This window comes from Pimephales promelas, chromosome 2, assembly GCF_988280905.1.
Source record: "Pimephales promelas chromosome 2, fPimPro1.hap1.1, whole genome shotgun sequence".
In the NCBI taxonomy this organism is placed as follows: domain Eukaryota; kingdom Metazoa; phylum Chordata; class Actinopteri; order Cypriniformes; family Leuciscidae; genus Pimephales; species Pimephales promelas.
The window spans coordinates 41,592,383-41,615,076 of record NC_142770.1 but is presented as its reverse complement, the minus strand read 5'-3'; the positions used below and the strand labels follow the sequence as shown (position 1 = coordinate 41,615,076).

General features: G+C 40.4%; 1 protein-coding gene across 1 annotated transcript in view; it reads left to right on the top strand.

The window, feature by feature from the left end:
* The window catches only part of LOC148997427 (NACHT, LRR and PYD domains-containing protein 3-like), a 280,163-nt gene that overhangs the window by 229,825 nt on the left and 27,644 nt on the right, over window positions 1–22,694 (top strand). Inside the window, exons 8-9 of the mRNA XM_089122499.1 lie at window positions 9,468–9,641; window positions 10,068–10,250. Coding sequence (XP_088978625.1) covers window positions 9,468–9,641; window positions 10,068–10,250 — 357 coding nt within the window. The remainder of the gene's footprint in view (window positions 1–9,467; window positions 9,642–10,067; window positions 10,251–22,694) is intronic.

Genomic DNA, 22,694 nt, shown 5'->3' with positions numbered 1-22,694 from the left:
GGGGGACGTCTGTGGTTCTCATGACCCCGCTGGTTCACTTCCTGGAAGCTTGGCTAGAGCTTCCCGGGCTGTCCCGCTGGGTCATCAGAACGATCAGATTCGGCTACGCGATTCAGTTCGCACGGTCTCCTCCCCGTTTCAGGGGAGTTCGCTCCACTATGGTCGGTGGCAATGCCCCGGTCATGAGAGCGGAGATTGCCACCCTGCTGGCGACGGGTGCAATCGAGACGGTCCCTCGAGCCGAGATGAGGTCCGGGTATTACAGCCCCTACTTCATTGTCCCCAAGAAGACCGGTGGGTTACGACCGATCCTGGATCTGCGCATTTTGAACCATACTCTCCACCGACTACCGTTCAAAATGCTCACAGCCAAACGCATTTTCGAATGCGTTCGGCCTCAGGATTGGTTTGCAGCGATCGACCTGAAGGACGCGTACTTTCATGTCTCCATTTTGCCTCGACACAGACCGTTTCTTCGGTTTGCTTTCGAGGGCCAGGCATATCAGTACACGGTTCTCCCATTCGGGTTAGCTCTGTCCCCTCGCGTCTTCACGAAGATCGTCGAGGCAGCCCTTGTTCCCCTTCGGGGAACACGGGGTTCGCATCCTGAACTATCTCGACGACTGGCTGATACTGGCACACTCTCGAGAACAGGTTTGCGAACACAGAGACCTGGTGCTCCGGCACCTAGCCCGTCTGGGCCTTCAGGTCAACCGGGAAAAGAGCAAACTTTGCCCCGTGCAGAGGATCTCTTTTCTCGGCATGGAGATAGACTCGGTCGCCATGTCCATGCAGCTCACGAGCGAGCGCGCGCACTCACTGCTGACTTGTCTTCGACAGTTCGAGGGCAAGAGTCAGTTCCACTGAAACTGTTTCAGAGGCTCCTGGGGCATATGGCATCCGCAGCCGTGGCAACGCCGCTCGGTTTGCTTCATATGAGACCGCTTCAGCTGTGGCTTCGCGATCGAGTCCCGAGGTGGGCATGGCATCGCGGCTCGCTCCGAGTTCCAGTGACTCCAGCGTGCCGCCGAACCTTCTTCCCGTGGTCGAACCTCAGCTTTTTGCGGGCCGATGTCCCCCTTCAGCGAGTTTCCAGGCATCTCGTTGTCTCCACGGATGCATCCACCACGGGATGGGGTGCCATGTGCAATGGGCATGCAGCCGCGGGTTCCTGGACAGGACCCCAGCGCCTCATGCACATCAATTGCCTCGAGCTGCTGGCAGTATGCCTGGCCCTGCACTGCTTTTGAGCGTTGCTCAGGGGTCAACACGTACTTGTCCGCTCAGACAACACGACTGCAGTAGCGTACATCAACCACCAGGGGGGTCTACGCTCACGCCGGTTGTCGCAGCTCGCCCGCCACCTCTTGTTATGGAGTCAGAAGCACCTGAGGTCCCTTCGTGCAGTTTACATTCCAGGAGACCGGAACCTGGCAGCCGACGAGCTGTCACGGGTCCGCCCTATCTCCGGCGAATGGCGACTCCATCCCCAGACGGTCCAGCTGATTTGGGACCAGTTCGGGGTGGCACAGATAGACCTGTTCGCCTCCCGGGACTCCTCCCACTGCGCCCAGTTTTATTCCCTGACCGATGGTACGCTCGGCACAGATGCACTGGCGCACAGCTGGCCGCGGGGCCCACGCAAGTATGCGTTTCCCCCAGTGAGCCTTCTTGCACGGGTGTTGTGCAAGATTAAGGAGGACGAGGAGCAGGTCTTGTTGGTAGCCCCTTATTGGCCCACCAAGACGTGGTTCTCCGAACTCATGCTCCTCGCGACAGCACCTCCTTGGCCTATTCCTCTGAGACAAGATCTACTCACTCAGAGACGGGGCACTCTGTGGCACCCTCGTCCCGAGCTCTGGAGACTGCACGTGTGGCTCCTGGACGGGACGAGGCAGGTTTGAGTTCGCTGCCACCTGCGGTGGCGGCAACCATCTCTTCCGCTAGAGCGTCGTCCACGAGACACCTCTACGCGTTGAAGTGGAACCTCTTCGTCAGCTGGTGCTCTTCTCGCGGAGAAGACCCCCGGAGATGTTCGATCAGTGCCGTGCTTTTCTTCCTGCAAGAAGGGTTGGAGTGCAGGCTGTCGCCCTCCACCCTTAAGGTTTACGTCGCGGCCATTGCCGCCTCTCATGAAGCAGTAGAAGGTAAGTCCTTAGGGAAGCACGACCTGGTCATCAGGTTCCTGAGGGGAGCAAGGAGGCTACATCCGCCTCGTCCTCCCCTCGTACCCTCTTGGGACCTCTCGGTAGTTTTAAATGCTCTGCAGAGGCCTCCCTTTGAGCCTTTGCAATCGGTAGAGTTAAAGTTTCTGTCCATGAAGACAGCACTCCTGGTTGCATTGGCCTCCATCAAGAGGGTGGGGGACCTGCACGCATTCTCCGTTGACGAAGCGTGCCTAGAGTTCGGGCCGGCTTACTCTCACGTGATCCTGAGACCCCGGCCCGGTTACGTGCCCAAGGTTCCCACCACTCCCTTCCGGGACCAGGTGGTGAACCTGCAAGCGCTGCCCCTGGAGGAGGCAGACCCAGCCTTGGCACTGCTCTGTCCAGTACGTGCTCTCCGCACCTATGTAGACAGAACGCAGTGTTCAGGACCTCAGACCAGCTCTTTGTCTGTCATGGGAGGAGCCAGAAGGGAAGGGCTCTCTCAAAGCAACGGCTGTCTCACTGGATTGTGGACGCCATCGCTTTGTCTTACCAGCAGCAAGGCCGTCCGTGCCCCCTTGCTGTGACGGCCCATTCCACTCGGAGTGTGGCCTCCTCTTGGGCTCTAGCGCACGGCGCCTCGCTAACAGACATCTGCAGAGCTGAAGGTTGGGCGACACCCAACACCTTCGCAAGATTCTACAATCTGCGAATTGAGCCAGTGTCCTCCCACGTACTCGCCTCCGCCAGTACTGGACCCGCTTAGGTGTCTTCGCTTGCTCGCCATTCCACTCCCCGGACTGGATAAGTGCGATATCTCCTCAGTGTCTTCCGTTGAAGCCTTGAGTCCTCCAGCACCGACGATGCGGGCACCACTGCTATTGCTCTGGATGCCGGCTAGGTGCCTCCATGTGCACGGTTCCCGACGGTAACGGTCTCATGTGTATTATCCACTGTAAGCCTCTATGAGCATGTGTCTTCCCTTGGCAAGCCATCTGCCACCCCTGGAGTTAAATTCTAGTAGCCACCTGCGGTTGGTGCTCCAGTGATCTCCATATGCGTCCTATACGGCCATATGTGTATTTGTAAGTCCTCCTTCGGTAGGCATCTGGTAGCATGTCCCTCCCGGGATATGTTTCCCAGTGTACCTTGGTAATCCTGTGTTAAAGTAGGATCCCGGGAAAAAAAAAAGTGTAAGGTGCAGGGGTCCAGACTTTCGCAGGGCACTGGAAGACAGCTTGAAGATGGCGTGATGGCATTGACCCCCATTCTCCGTCACTTCTGACGTAACTCGAAGTGACTACGAAAGGGAACGTCTCGGTTACGGATGTAACCCTCGTTCCCTGAGTAGGGAACGGAGACGTTACGTCTCCCTGCCACTTCTGCTGTACCGCTGGGTAGACGCCTAGTTCAGTCTTGGCTCCTCAGCGAAGACATACTGCGGTTGCGTTCACTTCCTCCTTTTATACTCACGGAGTAGGGCGGAGTACGCTATGCATTGCATGCCATTGGCTCATTGTTAAATACTCGAAGAGGATTGGCTTTCATGCGAAACCCACATTCTCCGTCACTTCTGACGTAACGTCTCCGTTCCCTACTCAGGGAACGAGGGTTACATCCGTAACCGAGACGTTATCAATCAAGACATGGAGGTAGAAGGCGAGGATCTTTATTATGGGGGGGAACAAGTTGATTGTGTTTTCAAAACACCACAAAAAAGGAGAATGGAACAGAGCCACTACAGTAATTCAAAAAAACTGGGAAATAGTCAAACTGACACTGAAAGTGACACTGACCTTTCAGAATGCAGTGTCACTTTTGATCAGACAAAAGACGAATCTCCAGAAAAATCTTACAGTGTGGATGATGTTAAGCTCTTTTTGAGAGCAACAAAGAATGCAAGAAATGTGCGTATTTCAGAATACTTTCCTGATTTGATGCAATTTGTAGAAAAAACAAAGAGTTTTAGGAGTGAAGGTCTTTTTTCTGATCAAGAAGTTTATAGACTGAAAAAAATTCTCACAAAAGTACAATTTCAATTAGGAATTAATGCTGAATAGTTTTAAAATTACACTTATGAGATGAGGCTTTTTTGTGTCTTGATTATCCTTTTCTTTTCTTTAATGAAGGAGTTTCATTTTGCTTCCCTTAATTTAAATGGGGCACGAGAAGGGAAGAAAAGGTTTGAGTTATATGAGTTAATGAAGATAAAGAAAATAGATATTCTTTTTGCACAAGAAACTCATAGTGATGTTTCCAATGAGGAAGATTGGGCAAGGGAATTTGATGGGTTAACCTTTTTTAGTCATAATTCATCTCTAAGTGGCGGTGTTGCTATTTTATTTTCTAAAAACTCCATTCCAATTTCTTATGAAGTAGAAGAAGTTGTAAAAGGCAGATTTTTAAAAATAAGGGCTCAATTTGACAATGCTTTTTATTGCTTCGGTTGTATTTATGCTCCCACTAATGCAGTTGAAAGAATGGGCTTTTTGAATACATTATGTAAAGCATTAAGTGATTGTAATACTGAGGATTTGTTCTTATTTGGAGGTGATTTTAATTGCACTGAATTTGCCTCAGATAGAAATCATGTTGAGCCTCATATGGCTTCTCGAAAAAGGCTAATTCAATTAATAGAAACACATGATCTGGTTGACTTTTGGCGGAATTTTCACAAGACACACAGACAATATACATGGGTTCATTCTTATAATAATAGGTTGTCTTTAGCAAGATTGGACAGATTTTATGGTTTTGGACATCAACTTAATCTTTTTAGAGATTGCTCTATTATTCCAGTTAGTTTTTCGGATCATAGTTTAGTACAGTGTTTTTTAACTTTAGGATCCGTAAAACCAAAGAGTGCAATGTGGCACTTTAATAACAGTCTTTTAAATGACATGGAATTTAGAGATATTTTTAAGTTTTTTTGGAATGACTTTAGAACCACTAAATCTGATTTCCAATCTTTGCAGCAGTGGTGGGATTTTGGAAAAACGCAGATCAAGCAATTGAGTCAACAGTACGCTTACAACATCACTAAAGAAATAAATATTTCAATGGTAAATCTAGAAAAAGATAAAAAGAAACTACAAGAATCTATTGGAACTGAACAAAATCAAGAGCTTATTGAAATTTTAAATCGAAAAAGCAAAGAATTGGCAGGAATTCTCGACCTGAAAGCACAAGGGGCTATGATCAGATCCCGGTATAAGAATATAGAGTGGATGGATGTATCTTCCAAATTTTTTTTCAATCTGTAAAGGAAAAATGGCCAAAAAAGATGTATACATGCTTTGCGTTCTAAAGATGGGGCACTCTTGTCAAATCATACAGAAATTCGGAAGAGAGCGGTAGAATTTTATAAAGAACTATATAGCAGTGAACTTATACACAGGTCAAACACTAATGTGTTTATTGAGGATCTTCCTCAGGTGACTGAAGAGGCGAACACCGGCCTCTGTAGAGAGATAACGTTAGAAGAGCTAAGAAAAGCTCTTCAAGGCATGGAAGGCGGCAGAGCACCAGATGGCCTATCTGTAGACTTTTATAAGTCTTTTTGGCCTGAGATTGGTGCCGATCTGCTTGCAGTCATCAACAAAAGTCTAAACAGTGGAAGATTACCACTGAGCTGCCGTAGAGCAGTGTTGACTTTACTGCCCAAGAAGGGAGACCTGAGTGAAATAAAAAACTGGAGGCCTGTGTCATTGCTATGTAGTGATTATAAAATTCTGTCCAAGGCATTGGCAAATAGATTGAGTGGGGTTTTGGAAGAGGTCATTCATACTGATCAGACCTATTGTGTGCCAGGAAGGCAAATTTTCGATAACATTTCTTTTGTTAGAGACATGTTTGACATCAGTATGCTCTTTGATGTGGATTTTGGTTTGATTTCAATAGATCAAGAGAAAGCGTTCGATAGAATTGAACATAGTTATTTATGGGAGGTTTTAGAAGCTTTTGGGTTTAATAGCTTTTTTATTGATAAGTTAAAAGCTCTTTATTGTGATGTTGAAAGTTTACTGAAGGTAAATGGTGACTTATGTGCCCCCTTTAGTGTTTTTAGAGGTATCAGGCAAGGCTGTGCTCTTTCTGGTATGTTATATAGTTTAACAATTGAACCCCTTTTACGGAAGTTTAGAGCAGATTTAAAGGGTGTAACTATTCCAAATTGTGAAAAAGTATTTAAACTATCAGCTTATGCTGATGATATTGTTATTTTTATCAAAGAACACAGCGATGTGTCAAAGATAACAAAGATTTTAAGGGATTTTATGCTTGTTTCCTCCGCTAGAGTAAATTGGAATAAAAGTGAGGCTATCTTGGTTGGAAAGTGGACTCATGGACAACCCAGTCTCCCTGCGGGGTTAAAGTGGAGTAGAGATGGGTTTAAATATTTAGGTGTGTATTTGGGAGATGATATAACTGTAAAGAAGAATTTTGAGGGGATAAAAGAGAAAATTGTGGGTCGTTTGAATAAATGGAAGTTTTTACTTTCTAACATGTCATATAGAGGGCGGGTGTTAATTATTAACAATTTGGCAGCCTCTACTCTTTGGCATTGGCTAGCATGTATCGACCCCCCAGTAATTCTTCTGAAAAAAATTCAATCTATTTTAGTTAATTTTTTTTTGGGATAATTTACATTGGGTGCCACAGAGTGTTTTTTATCTGCCTAAAAATGAAGGGGGACAGGGTTTGATTCATCTACAGAGTCGAGTGGCCACCTTTCGGCTAAAGTATGTACAAAGGTTTCTTGAAAGTTCTGAGAATGAGAATTGGAGTTTGGTTGCTTCCATTATTTTTAGGAACTTTGAAGGCCTGGGTCTTGACAAGTCTTTGTTCTGGATGAACCCCCTGAGCCCGACGGCGTCGTCGACGATGCCACACGTCACCTCCGATAAATGTTTACATAACTCGATGACAGATTTATCGATTTTCTTACCGTTTTTTCCAACAGAAAGCTAACGAGCTAGCCATCACGGGGGTGTCTTTCGGGTCTTTCTAGCCTTTACAGAAGGTTTTCTATCCAGCCTGGAACTTGTGCTTCCTTTCAGAGGTTTTCAGCAATAAATCCAAACGCTTTATGTCAAACTTTGATAATCTTGAAGCCCATAATTCATAAATATTCCGTCATTTTTGCCGCTAGCTCAATGCTAGCGGACATCCTGGATATCACGTGATGTTTTCACGTGATGGTTTTTGACCAATTACAGGCTGATCCGTTGTAAACATTGGTGTGCGTCATTACGCATGAACCAAGCGCTGATATAGTGTAGAGAGATAGAGAGACTCACGGAGACGCGCGATTCACAGAGAAACACAGCGAAATGGACGTAAATAAAGCGCTGGTCTATTTTGGTGCATTGCAGGATGAAGGATTTTCAGGAGAACAGAGCTTTTTGACAGATGAGAAACTAGATTACCAGGATAGACCCAGCTGAAGTGCCATTTATTTATTTACTGTAAAAAAGTATTATAGTAGTATAAATGTATTATAAAAGAATAAAAAGAACATAATAAATAAAAGAATAAATAAAATAGAAATGCAAAACCTGTGATGTGGCCCTCTGTGTGATTGCTGATAGGAACTGTTTTGAGGCTTGGCACCAGTGAATTTCATGAGGCCCCAAACGCCTGGACTTCTTTTGGAAAAATGTCAATAGTTTTTGTTCTGTACAAGTTATAATGTTTATTCCTGTGCTCCAGGACTCCAAAGACATGAACAAACTATTTTCCAGAGGAAAATTGCTTAGCTTTTATTTATTTGTGTGTGATTTCAATAAATAATTGAGTGATTCCATTTCCGATTTATTTTTTCATTTGTCTTTATGGTCCCATAACTTATTTTACATTCAGGTGACATCAATGTAACACAAATAAGCTGAAAGTTCAATTTGTCCTGAAAAAAAAGAGGTGTGTCAATTGTCTGTGCACCAAAGGGTTGATATTTTACAAGCTTTTTTAGTAAATGACACCAGACGGAAAATTTATTGTAAAAATACCCTTAGGTCTCAGAGGGTTAAGGAGTTTTCTGTATCTAAGTTGCCTATTTTTTATTGTAATTTATTCAAAGTATGGTCACTTTTTAATATATCGAGAAGTGAAATAACAGACTCTTTGTACTGGACTCTTCAAGAACCAATGATTTGTGGATCACGTTTGGACGTGTCAGAGGGATGTTTTCCTGCTTTGATGGACGTACTCATTAAATCTCACATCGTTACTCTTGGAAGCCTAGTTCGTATAACTGGACATGATTTATCTGACTCTAAAGCAATGGAGGAGAAGTCGAAGATGAGGTCAACACGGGTGGTAACTCGGCTGTTGTCTAAGTGGAAAAAAATCATTACCAAAGAAGAGTTACAAATGTTAAAAGACTTTGAAGAAGGGTGTATTCAACCAAAGAATGATGATCCATTTCCGAATGTGTCTTTGAGTCCTGATTTGGAAATGTGTGATGGGTTTTTTTTAAAGTGTAGTAATTTGAGGTTGTTGGGGAAAGAAAAAGCATCTAGTAAAGCTATGTATGAGTGTTGTGTTAAAGCTTTCAATAAGAAGAGTCTTGATGGTAAAATAGATACACCATGGCGCAATGTCTTACTTTTAAGTGAGAATACTAGACCTAAATGGGGGGCACTTTATAAGTCACCATTGCTTAAAAAAACAGGGGACTTGCAATGGAGAGTTTTACATGGAATTATAGCTGTTAATGCATTTGTTTCAAGGATAAATCATGAAGTTCATCAGGAATGTCCTTTTTGTTCACAAAGAGAAACTGTGTTTCATACTTTTATGCATTGTATAAGACTAAAACCGTTGTTTATTTATTTACAAGATGTATTTAAGCAGTTTGATGAAGTCTTCTCAATGGAGATTTTTATTTGTGGTTTTAAGTATTCGAGAAAACGATCTTATGAGTGTCAGTTGTTTAACTTTTTCTTAGGTCAAGCAAAAATGGCAATTTATGTAAGCAGAAAAAGGAAAATTGAAAAAGATTCTGATACAGATGTAATATTGATTTTTTAAATGTTAGTGAAATCAAGAATTCAAATTGATTTCCATTATTACAATGCAACAAAGAATCTAAGGTTGTTTGAGCAAAGATGGTGTATAAAAGGTGTTCTTTGTCATATATTTAGTAATACTTTGATTTTTAACTCTATATTGTGAGTTTCTAATTCAGCTGTATGTACTCTTGTGTGAATTAAAACCGATTTGTAATAAAATGTATTTTAAAAATCAAAAATCTCTCTATCTCTCTCTCTCTCTCTCTCTCTCTCTCTCTCTCTCTCTCTCTCTCTCTCTCTCCTAATGTAGGTTAAGCTGGTGTTGTATGACAGATGAAGGTTGTTCTGATGTGACTTCTGCTCTGAAATCAAACCCGTCACACCTGAGAGAGCTGGACCTGAGCTGGAATAAACTCGGAGACTCTGGAGTGAAAAACCTCAGTGATCTACTGATGAACCCACAATTCAAGCTGGAGAAACTACAGTTAGTGTCATTATACTGTACAGCAATTACAGTGTGACTGAAGTTTATTTATTTGAAGACAGTAGGGCTTATGTTTCATTGGTTATAGCAGTGCACTTTTGGGGGGTTTACTTATTGCTCACATTTTTTTTATATAGTTCTTTATCTTTTCACAGTTTTTTATCTAGTTAGTAGAGTGTAGTTTGTATTTTTTTTTATTCCCAGCATCTGTGGGTGTACACGCAGAAATCTGCATTTTCAACAGAGAATAAAGAAGAGAGACGTCAAATAAATAGTTAGAAATGAAAGAGAAGAAACAGTGTCTTCCAGCGCACAGAACTAGTGTGACTGGGTTTTAAAACAGACTATTGGAAACTAAATGCTGCTGTAGCTCTTCAATAAGATGATGATCATAGATGTGAACTATTGTTATTTCTCTGTCTTCAGTTTGTGTAGATGCAGTATTACAGAGAAACAGAGTCTCATCCTGACATCAGCTCTGTTCTCATCCAAATCAAACCCGTCACACCTGAGAGAGCTGGACCTGAGCGGGAATAAACTAGGAGGCTCAGGAGTGAAGCAGTTATGTGCCGTACTGAAGGATTCACACTGTAAACTGGAGAGATTGAGGTCAGTCACATTCACATACAAGAATCAAAATGCTTAAAATCACTTCAACCGTTTAAACTAAAACACATTAACATTATATTTGTACAAACATTTTCACCTTATTATTTTGTCATCTGGTGAAATAAAGATGAAGATCTCTCTTCCTCTGTTTTATTTGCTGATGAAGATGATGTGACTTAACAGAATAAAGAGTCTCTCTCTCTCTCTCTCTCTCTCTCTCTCTCTCTGTGCGGATGTGCGGAGTGAGTGTGGAAGGAGCCGGTTGCTGGGAGTGAAAGTGTCTCTTTGTTTGAGTGAGATTTATTTTTTTCCCTTCTATTCTTTTTTGATATTACTGATTCATAGTTAATAGGTTTAGTTTTTTTTCTCCTGACTTCGGTCAGAAAGAGAGGATAATGGGGTCGGAAATGGCGGACCTTTCACAGTTAACCATTAAACATGGTTGTAAGTCTATGCCTGAGGCCGCGGTATCAGTCGAGGATTGTTTGATAGCTGTGAGTGCAGTGATTGGAGGTGCTAATATAAAATCTGCCTCTCGCATGAACAAAGCTATTGTGTTCTTCCTTAGTGAAAGCCAAATGGTGGATGAGTTAATTGAAACCGGGTTGACAATCAACAATATTTTTGTGCCTGTTTTACCTTTGTCAAGCCCAGCAAAGAAAGTAATTTTATCTAACATACCTCCGTTTGTTAAAAATGAAAAACTTGAGCAAATTCTACAGAGGTATGGTAAAATAGTAAGTCCCATTAAAATGATTCCTCTGGGATGCAAAAATCCCGAGATTAGACACGTGATGTCTTTTTGGCGTCAGGCGTTAATGATTCTGAATTCTCAGAGTGATCCATTGAATCTGTCGGTGAAATTGAGTATCGAGGGAAAGGATTACACTGTTTTTATAAGTTCAGAGTCAATGAAATGCTTTGTGTGTGGTGAGTTTGGACATGTAAGACAGACTTGTCCGAGGCGAGACGGGCCCGATCCGGCTGCAGGTGTGGAGAGCACCGAGAGGGCGGCCGGCGCGGAGGTTGCTGCGGCCGCTGTGGCCTCAGAACCGCAGCGGGACAGAGCGCTCTCTGTGCTCGGTGACGTGCCCGAGGGGAGATCGGTGCTGGAGGCCTCTGGAAACGGCCTGGAGACGGCTGTTGAGGAGGTGGCCGGGCCGAGCCATGCTCCCACTGAAACGCAGCCGGAGACGAGCCCGGGACAGGTGGGTTTGAAGCCCGTGCCTGAAACTGATTTGTCTGGCGATGGAGGACAGTCGCAGCTGGATAAAAGTGTGAGTGATACTGAGGAAGCGTTTAAACAGTGTAATGTTGACATGCCATCTCAAAACCCTGTGGATTTAATGGAAGACTCTGATAATGATCACGATGATACGGATGTTATCGGATACGGAGTTAATGAGAGATTACGCAGTGGATTCGGACATTATCTCTGGAGGTAAGACCAAACTTTATTCGATTCAGCAGATCAATCACTTTTTGGACACTACTAAAGGACATCGTAAACCTAGAATTGATTCATATTCTCCGGATGTAAAATTATTCTTATTATCCGGCACCTTTGCTATGAGAAAAGCTTCCTTTGAAGAGCTTGATAAACCAAAACGGTACCGTCTCAAGAAACTTCTGAGTAACGTTAGAAGTTCTTTGAATTTGCAAAAGTAAAAAATGAGAAAGTTTTGGATGTTAAATAACCCTTGTGGAGTTATTTTATTGTGTGGTTATCTTTTATTATTTTTCATGGCACCTTTGAGATTTAGTTCATTGAATATTAATGGGTGTCGTGAGGTTTTGAAAAGGACTAGTGTTTTTGATTATATTTTGATGAAAAAAAGTAGTGTTGTTTTTCTACAGGAAACTCACACAGATGTAAAAAATCTAATTCAGTGGCAGAGTGAATGGGATGGACAGGTTTTTCTGAGTCATGGTTCAAGACAAGTAACAGTGCTGGAGTGGCTATTCTTCTTGGAGTTGAGTTTAAGGAACAGAGTGTGAGCGTTTTTGATGTTATACCTGGTAGAATGCAAAGAGTAGATGTTGCTTTACATGGGTTGAATTTTTCAATTTTTAATGTATATGCTCCTAATATTGGGACTGAACGCACACTTTTCTTTGGAAAACTTCATACAGCATTAAGCAGTGTCCCACAGGATAGGTCCGTCAGCAGATATTTTTAGAAATTTGATTGTTTATTATGATCTTGTGGACGTTTGGAAAGAAGCTTTTCCTGATGTAAAACAATATACATGGATAAAAGTAAGCTTGAATAGGGTTTCTGCAGCACGTCTTGAGTTTTTTAATAGTTGTATTACTCCCACCCCTTTCTCAGATCATCATTATATGTCTGTCAATGTCACATCTGCACAGAGCACATTTAAATGTCCCTACTGGCGCTTTAGCAATAAGCTGTTGCAGGACCACAACTTTGTGCACTCTTTTTCACTTTTCTGGGAGATGTGGAGAGAGAGTAAATCTCAGTACATGTCCCTGAGTCAGTGGTGGGACATCAGTAAAGTTCAGATCAAAATGTTTTGTCAGAAGTATACTGCCTACAATAAGATTACTCTTGAAAACAAAATAAGACGACTTGAACAGGACATTTTGCAGCTGAACATTGAACAATGTGATGGAAGTACTGTTGAAGTATTGGAAACAAGGAAAATTCTTCTCCACAATCTCCTGGAAGAGAAAGCTAAAGAGACTTTGATTCGTGCAAGGTTTACTTCTTTTAATTCCATGGACGCTCCAACATCTTTTTTCTTCAACTTAGAGAAGAAAGTTGGTGATAGAAGAGTTTTAAGTCATCTGAAACTTCCAGACGGAGGTGAAACGACTGACGAGCATGAAATAATTACTCAAGCACTGCTTTTCTATGAAAATCTTTATAGTGCAGAACCATGTGATGGAGAATTAACAAAAACATTTCTCCAGGATCTTCCTCATTTGAGGGAGAGTGATAAGGCAGAATTTTATAAACAGTTTTGGCTACTGATTGGAGAAGACTTGTTTTCAGTTTTTTTAGAGTGCTTTCAAAGAGGCACCTTACCGCTGAGTCTACGAAGAGCACTGATCACTTTGCTACCCAAGAAGGGGGATCTTGCGGATATTAGAAATTGGCGACCAGTGTCTCTGCTTGGAGTGGATTATAAGATACTGTCTAAAGCTTTAACTAATAGATTAAAACTGTACATATCAACAATAATTGACGTAGACCAATCATACTGTATTCCAAAACGTACAATTTTTGATAACTTGTTTCTGCTTCGCGATTTGATTTCTTTTGCCAGAGATAACAATGTTAATGTGGGGTTTTTATCTTTAGACCAGGAAAAAGCGTTTGATCGCGTGGATCATGAGTATCTTTTTAAATGTTTTGAAGCATTCGGTTTTGGTTCTTCATTTAGTTCTTATGTTAAATTACTGTACACTGATATCTATAGTTTCTTAAAAATAAGTGGCTCACTCACAAGACCTTTTTTAGTTGGGAGAGGCATACGGCAAGGATGTAGTTTGTCAGGTATTCTGTATGCCATGGCCATTGAACCGTTACTAACAACTCTGAGGCGTCAGCTTTGCGGAATTTCAACAACGGGCCATTTTACATCAGAGATGGCAACTGTTAAACTCAGCGCTTATGCTGACAATGTCACTGTTATAATAAGATCAAATGAAGATGTGGGCTTTTTGGAAGCCGCTCTTGGGATTTATCAAAAAGCCTCCTCAGCTCGAGTCAACTGGAGAAAAAGTACATCTTTGTTATTAGGCCAATGGGAGGAAGAAGGTAGGCCTGCTCCTCGTCTTCCTCAGCACTGCCCCTGGAGTTCAGAGGGGTTTAAAGTGCTGGGGGTTTTCCTTGGAACAGAGCAATACATGCAGAAAAATTGGGAAGGCGTTTATGAAAAAGTGTCTGGTCGCCTACAGAAATGGAGGTGGATTCTTCCCCAAATGTCGTATAGAGGGAGGGTGCTTGTTGTAAACAATTTAGCAGCATCTATGCTGTGGCATCGGCTGACTGTTATTAACCCCCCGAAAGAACTACTACAAAAACTACAGAAGGATTTTGTTGATTTTTTTTGGGATGGATTCCACTGGCTTCCTTCTGGAATCTTATATTTGCCAGTAGATGAAGGAGGACAAGGACTGATTGAACTGGCAGCTAAAGTCAGAGCCATGAGATTGAAAACTGCTCAGAGACTGCTTTTTTCTACAGAATTTATCCCTTGGGTGTCATTTGGACTAACTTTACTAAGATCCTTTTGTTGTGATTCTCTTGATAAACAACTGTTTTTGATGTCACCTTTTATTGAAAAGGTTACAATTGGTGCTGATTTCTATGCATCAGTTTTGAAATCTTGGGAAGTGTTTACGTTCAATCGGTCTGAAAATGATCATTATGGATTGAATGAACCACTGTTTTTTAATCCTTTTTTAGGAAATGTTTGCGTGTCTAATAGTATAGTTAAGTTATGTATGAAGAAAGGTTTTACTAAAGTGGGACACTTGATTAATTTGGACTTAAAAGAGTGGAGATCAGCAGAAGATGTTGCCAGGCAGGTTGATTTGAGGTCTGTGAGGGTGGTAGAGCGCTTGATTTCAGGCTTAAAAGCTGCTCTTCCCTCTCCTCTTTTTCAGTTTGTAGAGCTTTCATTAGAGGGTGGGCCTACACATCTCACTTTTCCCAATTTATGTGTGTGTCCTGGAGTTTGCCCGGAAACCAGTCAGGTTGGGAACTTGTTAAAGTTTGAGAGATTAAAAGGGCTACTTTTTCATACAGTGGAGAAAAAAGACATGTATCAGGTCTGTGTAAAAACTGCTTATTTTAATGATCTTCATGACAGATATGACACAAAATGGAGGGAAAAACTCACAGTTGCAGATGATATTAATCCTTCTTGGAGGCTTTTTTATAAAAGTCCCCTTCCAAAATGCTCAGGTGATCTACAATGGAGAGTGTTACATTGTGTGCTAGCCACTAATGTTTTTGTGTCTAAATTCAACTTGAATGTTTTGCCCTTATGTCATGCCTGTAATAGTCATGAAACAGTTTTTCATGTTTTCATTGAATGTCCAAGATTGGTGCCACTTTTTGCCTTGTTGGGTAGAATTATTGATGGGTTGGGTTTTGGTTTTAACAGAATACTTTTTATTTACGGCTGTAGGTATTCTAAAGTGAACAAGGATCGCTGTACTGTTGCTAATTTTATTCTTGGGCAAGCAAAACTAGCTATTTGGAAGACTTGTAGGCTTGCTCTTGAAGGACGAATTGTTAAAGTTCTAAGCCTGTTTACAGCACTTGTTGAATCAAGAATAAGGGCTGAATATATTTTCTTTAAAACTACAGGAAATATGGTTGAATTTATGTGCAAATGGTGCGTAAATAGTGGTTTGTGTTGTGTGAGGATGATGTTTTATCTTTTGTCTGGTGAATTTTTATTTATTTATTATTTATTTTGTATCATTGTTAAGTGTGTAATGTAATTTTTGATTGAGTAAAGAGATATTTAAACGTCAAACGTCTCTGTGTGTGTGTGCGCGCATGCGTTGAGTGAGGTGCGTGTATGGAGAGTGCGTGACGGCGGTGAAAGGAGTGTTTGAAAAACTTTTTCTACCCTTTTCTATCTTTTTTTAGTATTTATATTGGGTTTTAGGGAATTTTGGTGAGGAAGGTGGTTGTTTTGGGTGTGCTTGACTCCCAGTCGGTGTACTGGGAGAATGGCAGCTCCCGGTGCAGAAAGTTTAGAGTTTCTAACGAGGCGTCACGGTGTGAAAATTGATGTTGCTGCAAGTATAGAGGAGTGTAGTTTAGCAGTGGGTGCAGTAGTTGGTCATGAGAATGTTTTATCGGCGTCGCGAATGAACAACGCGATTGTTTTGTTCGTTAAGACGATTGATTTGGCGAACTTGTTAGTGGAGAGTGGTGTAGAGATTGGTGGTATTTTTACCTCAGTGCTGCCTCTTTCTACGCCGTCTAAGAGAGTAACGTTATCTAATGTGCCGCCATTCATCAAGAACGAAGTTCTAGTTGGAATGCTCTCGAGGTATGGGAAACTGGTCTCTCCCATTAAGATGATTTTAATTGGAAGTAAGTCATCATTATTGAAACATGTGGTGTCTTTCAGGCGTTATGTGTATATGGTACTGAAAGATAACGTTGAGGAACTTGACCTGACTCTTAATTTTCGACATGAAGAATTCAACTACGTGATATATGCTACAACTAATACAATGAGGTGCTTTGGTTGTGGTGAAAATGGACACCTTATTCGTGGTTGTCCAAAAAGAGAGGAAAATGTAAATAAAACTTCATTAACTGTTGCTTCAGAAAGTGAAATTGAAGTGCAGAAGGAAATTGCTACAGTTGTTGAGGAGATGCCGGGTCCAAGCAGGGCGTCGGTTGCTCCTGAAGTGGTAGAGAAGGTTTCTGAGATTGTGGAAAATTCAGAAATTGTTGAAAAAGTCAGTGTAGCTGGAGCTAGGGAGGAAGAGGTTGTACGTTCCCAGAGGACAGAACAAGCAGTTTATGATTCAGATGATGGCAGTAACAGTGAAGAAGAGGCTATGGTAAATCCAGAAGATGGCGATTCTGTTTTGGGAGATGAAGAATGTCTTTTTAAAATCCCCCGAAAAAGGAAGTTGTTGGAATGCTCTGCTGAAAAAAAAGCAAAAAAAATAGATGACGTTCACATGAGCCAGACTGACACCGAGAGCGAAAGTGACATTACAGAATGTAGTGTCACTGCTAGTCTGCCCCAAAGTGGTTTCTCAAGCCGAACGTACACTGTTGTGGACATTAAGTCATTTTTGAAAACAACGAAAAATGTGAAAAAAGTCAAACTAGAGGAGTATTTCCCAGACATAACACAGTTTATTGAGAAGGTAAAGCTTTTTAGGAGTGAAAGTTGCTTCACTAACCAAGAGGTTTACCGTCTTAAGAAAATTATTACGAAATTAAGTCAGGTGGGCCCAGTGAAAACAGCTATGGGTAAATTGATGCATCTTTTATGGTTTTATTTCTTTTGCTCTCTTTCTTTATCCTTTATGGGGGAAATAAACTTTGCTTCCTTGAATGTTAACGGAGCAAGGGAGTTTAAGAAGAGAGCTCAAGTATTTGAATTAATGAAATATAAGAAAGTTGATGCGTTGTTTGTACAAGAGACACATACGGATGTATCAAATGCCGTAGAATGGGTAAAAGAATTTGATGGATTAGTGATTTCAAGCCATCATACCTCATTAAGTGGTGGAGTTGCAGTGTTATTTTCAAAAGACTTTACTCCATACTCATATAGTGTAGAGGAAAAAATTAAAGGAAGGTTGCTGAAGATTAAAGCTGTGTTTGAAAATAGTTATTTTGTTTTTGTCTGTGTATACGCTCCAACTATGGCATTAGAAAGAATGATATTTTTGAACACTTTGGATGATGTTTTAAATGAGTGTAATAATGGGGATTTTAATTGTACTGAAAATGTCATAGATCGAAACCATGTTGAACCACACATGCAATCCAGAAAGAGGTTAATTCAAATGAGAAAGTCGCATAGCATAATTGATATATGGAGGAATTTCCATGGTATACAGAGACAGTATACTTGGGTTCACGCTCATGAAAATCAGTTATCGCTGGCAAGGCTTGATAGATTTTATGGATTTAAGCATCAATTAAGCATGTTTAGAGAATGTTCAATAAGTCCGGTTTGTTTTTCTGATCACAGCTTGATAAAATGTGTTGTAGCAAAGAGTTATGTCAAATCAAAAAGTGCTTATTGGCATTTTAACAATAATTTATTATCTGACACTTGTTTTAGAGAAGTTTTTAAAGAGTTCTGGACAAATGCTAAGGCTATGAAATCATCCTTCGTAACATTGAAGCAGTGGTGGGATTTTGTAAAAATACAAATCAAGCAATTGTGTCAAGAATATACTCACAACGCCACAAGAGACAAACATAGCTCAATGAGTACCTTAGAAGAAGAGTTGATGAAGCTACAAGAACTTGCAGAGTCCACAAAAGATGCCACTTATATAGAGCACATAAAAAAGAAAAATAATTTGTTATCTGACATGCTAGGTTGTGCAGCACAAGGTGCTATCATTAGATCCCGTTTTCAAAGTGCAGAATTAATGGATGCTCCTTCAAAATTCTTTTTCAGTTTAGAAAAAAAGAACGGACAGAAAAAGTTTATTCACGCCTTGCAGTCTGAAGAAGGGGTGTTGTTGACAAATCCCTTGGACATTAGGAAGAGAGCTGTACATTTTTATAAAGAACTGTACAAAAGTGAAATTTCTGAAGAGCAAGATGGTAATTTTAATTTTTTTGAAAATTTACCTCAGAGAACTAAAAATGCAAATGAAGAAATTAGTAAAACTTTGAGTCTAGTTGAGCTAGAAAATGCCCTTAAAAAAATGGAAAATGGAAAAGCACCAGGTATTGATGGCATTACAACTGAATTTTATAAAACTTTTTGGGTAGAAATTGGTCCAGATTTAGTAACAGTTTTTAATGAGAGTCTGGCAGATGGACAACTGCCTAGAAGCTGCCGTAGAGCAATTATTACTTTATTGCCTAAAAAAGGAGATTTAAATGACATCAAAAATTTTTACATCAAAAAAGTTTATTGTGTAACGACTACAAAATATTGTCGAAAGCTTTGGCGATTAGATTGGGGGTAGTCATTGAATCGATTGTTCATCCAGATCAGTCATATTGCATACCAGGAAGGAGAATCTTTGATAATGTTTCTTTTATCAGAGATATCTTCGACTGTGGAAAAATCTTTGACATAGACTTTGGTATGATATCAATCGATCAAGAGAAGGCTTTTGATAGAGTCGAGCATATTTATTTATGGAGTGTTTTAAAAGCCTTTGGTTTTAGTTCAGAGTTTATTGAAATGATTAAAATGATGTATTGTGGCGTTGAGAGTATATTAAAGATTAATGGTGACTTATGCTCTCCGTTTAATGTGTATAGGGGTGTCAGACAAGGCTGTGCACTGTCAGGCATGTTATACACCTTAGCCATAGAACCCCTGTTAAATAAACTAAGATCTGATGTGCGTGGACTGTGTATGCCAAATTGTGATACTGTTTTTAAGTTATCAGCATACGCTGATGATGTAATTGTCATAATCAGTGAACCCAATGATGTCAATGTGATGTTGAAGATTTTAGAGGATTTTAAAACTCTTTCTTCAGCAAAAGTTAACTGGAAAAAAAGTGAAGCCATATTAGTTGGAAAATGGCCAAAAGGTGAACCAAGAGTTCCTGATGGACTAAACTGGACAATAGATGGTTTTAAATATTTAGGAGTCTTTGTAGGAAATGAAAATGTTGTAAAAAAGAATTTTGAAGGTACAATCGAAAAGGTTAAAGGGCGACTGGATAAGTGGAGGTTTTTACTCCCTAAAATTTCCTATAAAGGTAGAATTTTGATTATAAACAATCTGGTTGCCTCTGCACTTTTACACCGCCTAGCCTGTATAGATCCCCCAGTAGATGTACTGATGAAAATCCAGTCAATGTTAATTGATTTCTTCTGGGACAGAATGCACTGGGTATCAAAAAGTGTGTTGTATCTTTCAAAAGACGAAGGAGGACTTGGTTTGATACATTTGCAGAGTAGAACGGCTGCTTTTCGTCTGCAATATGTACAGAGACTTTTAAAGTGCTCCTCAGAGTCCAGTTGGATGGCGGCTGCCTGTGTGATTCTCCGGAACATCGAAGGGCTAGGAATTAGGGCTGTGCCATATCATACCGTCCACGATAATACCGGTATAAAATTTTACATGATAAAAAATTGTGATATCGCGATATTGATGATATGATGACGTATGGCGTATTTACGTTACTTAGCGCGTGCACAACAACACAGCAGCATGTCAGCCTCCGGATCAGATCAAGATTTAGTTCCTAAAAAGGGCGCTACTTCAATAGTATGGAAGTTGTTTGAGTACAAGAGGTCAGATCTCCAACAACACAATTATTATTATTATTTTTTTGTCAAATATGCATGAAAACTCGTTTCACCACTTCCCTACTAGCTTACATTTTGCATTCGCCTAATCTTCCTTCAGAGTTTCCGCAGTTCGGGTACAACAGTCAACACGATTAAACTCTTTCTAAGATGATTCAATGTTACTATTATTATATTTCTAAATAAAAGTTCTATGCTTTCGCATAAAACAACTTTATCTTGCTGGACTTTATTGCTGTAACGTTAACTAAATCATCATGTTACTTTCTACCGGCCGGGTGTCTGTTAGAGCAAAACACTAGAGTCAGAGCACTATTGTTCATCACGCCCACAGTAACTGAAATGTAAAACTGTTAAAAGAAAGGACTCGATAAACGATTGCATAGCTAGATGCTGTATATTATACACGACGCTACGCATCAATATTTATTTCCTTTGTGCTTTGAACTGTTCAGTGCGGAGTATTCGACGCGCTGCGCGTGCGCACTGTGACTCCGTGTTGCTTCAAGCGCATCATTCAGCGCTCGGGATGCGCATAAGCGCTGTGCGATATATTGGAGCCTTTCATATCATAATACTTTTGCGCAATGAAAGATTATTAATAGCCTTTGTTCTGTCCTATCGATCATATGTTGCTGCCTCATTAAACAGCTGTGCTATACATTTTAAACATGCCTCAATTTTATAGTAGACTAGGCTATATAATAATTAATCCTTTTGATTTGTTACCTTGTTTTTTTTCATGAATGTACAATACAAAGAGCAATGTGTAAAGTTTTACCAGATTTAGTGTTACAATTGTCTCTTATTTATTCCCCACTAAATGTTTTTTTTCCCTAAATGTTCCGATTTTATACAATTATTGTATAAATTAGGTATTGTATACCTCATTTGATGCTAATCCAAAAACTATGCAAGGCAACTGTTACATTTTGAAGGTTTGTTTGGATTGCCGCTGTTTGTTTAAATTTTTTGTACTTCAAAGTTTAGGTTAATTTTATTAGGTGACAATATTGTGCAGGCTTCTGAAGTTATTGTTAATATTGTTAATGTATTACTGTAGTTATTGTTAAAATAAAATGATAAGGAGTTATGTTATACTTTTTTTTGCACTAATGCTGCTCCCAGCCAGCTGCAATCACCAATAAAACATTGTTTCATATATATTTTTTCTATATCGTGATAAATATCATTATCGCAAATATTCTTGAAATATCGTGATATAATTTTTAGGCTATATCGCCCACCCCTACTAGGAATGGACAAATCTTTATTCTGGTTGGACTCTCAAAGACTGAAACTATCTAATTCTCCAGTTTTTTATCGTAATTTATTAAAAGTCTGGTCTCTGTTTAAGAAAAGCAGGGAAAGCAATGTTGCTTCTCTGTTTTGGCTACTTCGAGAACCATTGGTCGGTGGCTCACGTTTGGACTTATCACGTGAGTTTTCTTTTGCCATACCAGAAAGGACTTTGTGTAACGCCAAGTTGACAGAAATTGGTCATCTACATCAAATAGCGGGTCCTGCTCTTAGGAATGTGACTGCGATTGCTGACCATTTAGGACTCAAATCATGCCGTATAGTAGAAAAAGCACTTGAAAAGTGGAGATCGGCCCTTACTCACAGGCGTTGATTAACCCTGATTGTAAAGACCCTTTTCCAAAGTTGGGTATTTCTCCTATTATGGGTGATCACAACAGCATGTTTTTACATTGTAAAGAAATAATGATTGTGGGTTCAAATGTTGTACTTGGGAAAGAATTGTACAAGGTTTGTGTAAAAGCTTTTAATAAGAAATCTTTAGACAACAAGTGTGATACACCATGGCGAAATATACTTAATTTTGCTGCCGATGAAAAGCCACAATGGAGAGCCTTGTATAAGTCACCATTAGTCAAAAAAACTGGGGATTTACAGTGGAGAGTGTTACATGGTGCTATTGCAGTAAATGCTTTTGTCTCCTTGATCAATTATGAAGTGACTGAAGGCTACCCTTTTTGTTTGGAAAAAGAGACTATTTTTCATGCTTTTATGTACTGTGAGAGGCTAAAACCTCTATTTGATATTTTGAGGACATTTTTTGATTCTTTTGATGAGGTTTTTTCAATGAAAGTGTTTATTTGTGGATTTAAATATGTGAAGAAATTTCGTCATAAGTGTCAATTGTTGAATTTCTTGGTAGGCCAGGCAAAAATGGAGATTTATACCACAAGAAAAGAAAAAATTGAGCAAAATGTTTCTAGCAGTTTGGTAGCAATTTTTGTAAAATTAGTCAAATCTAGGATTTTGATTGATTATCATTATTATAGATTAATGCACGATTTTTTATCCTTTGAGGTAAGATGGTGTTTAAATAAGGTCCTTTGTGAAATTGTTGAAGAAGAGTTACTGTTTTCTATTTTTTAAGATTTTTAAGATTGTTTTGGTCTTGAAATAATGATGTTGTTTGCCAGATTGTAGTGATAATT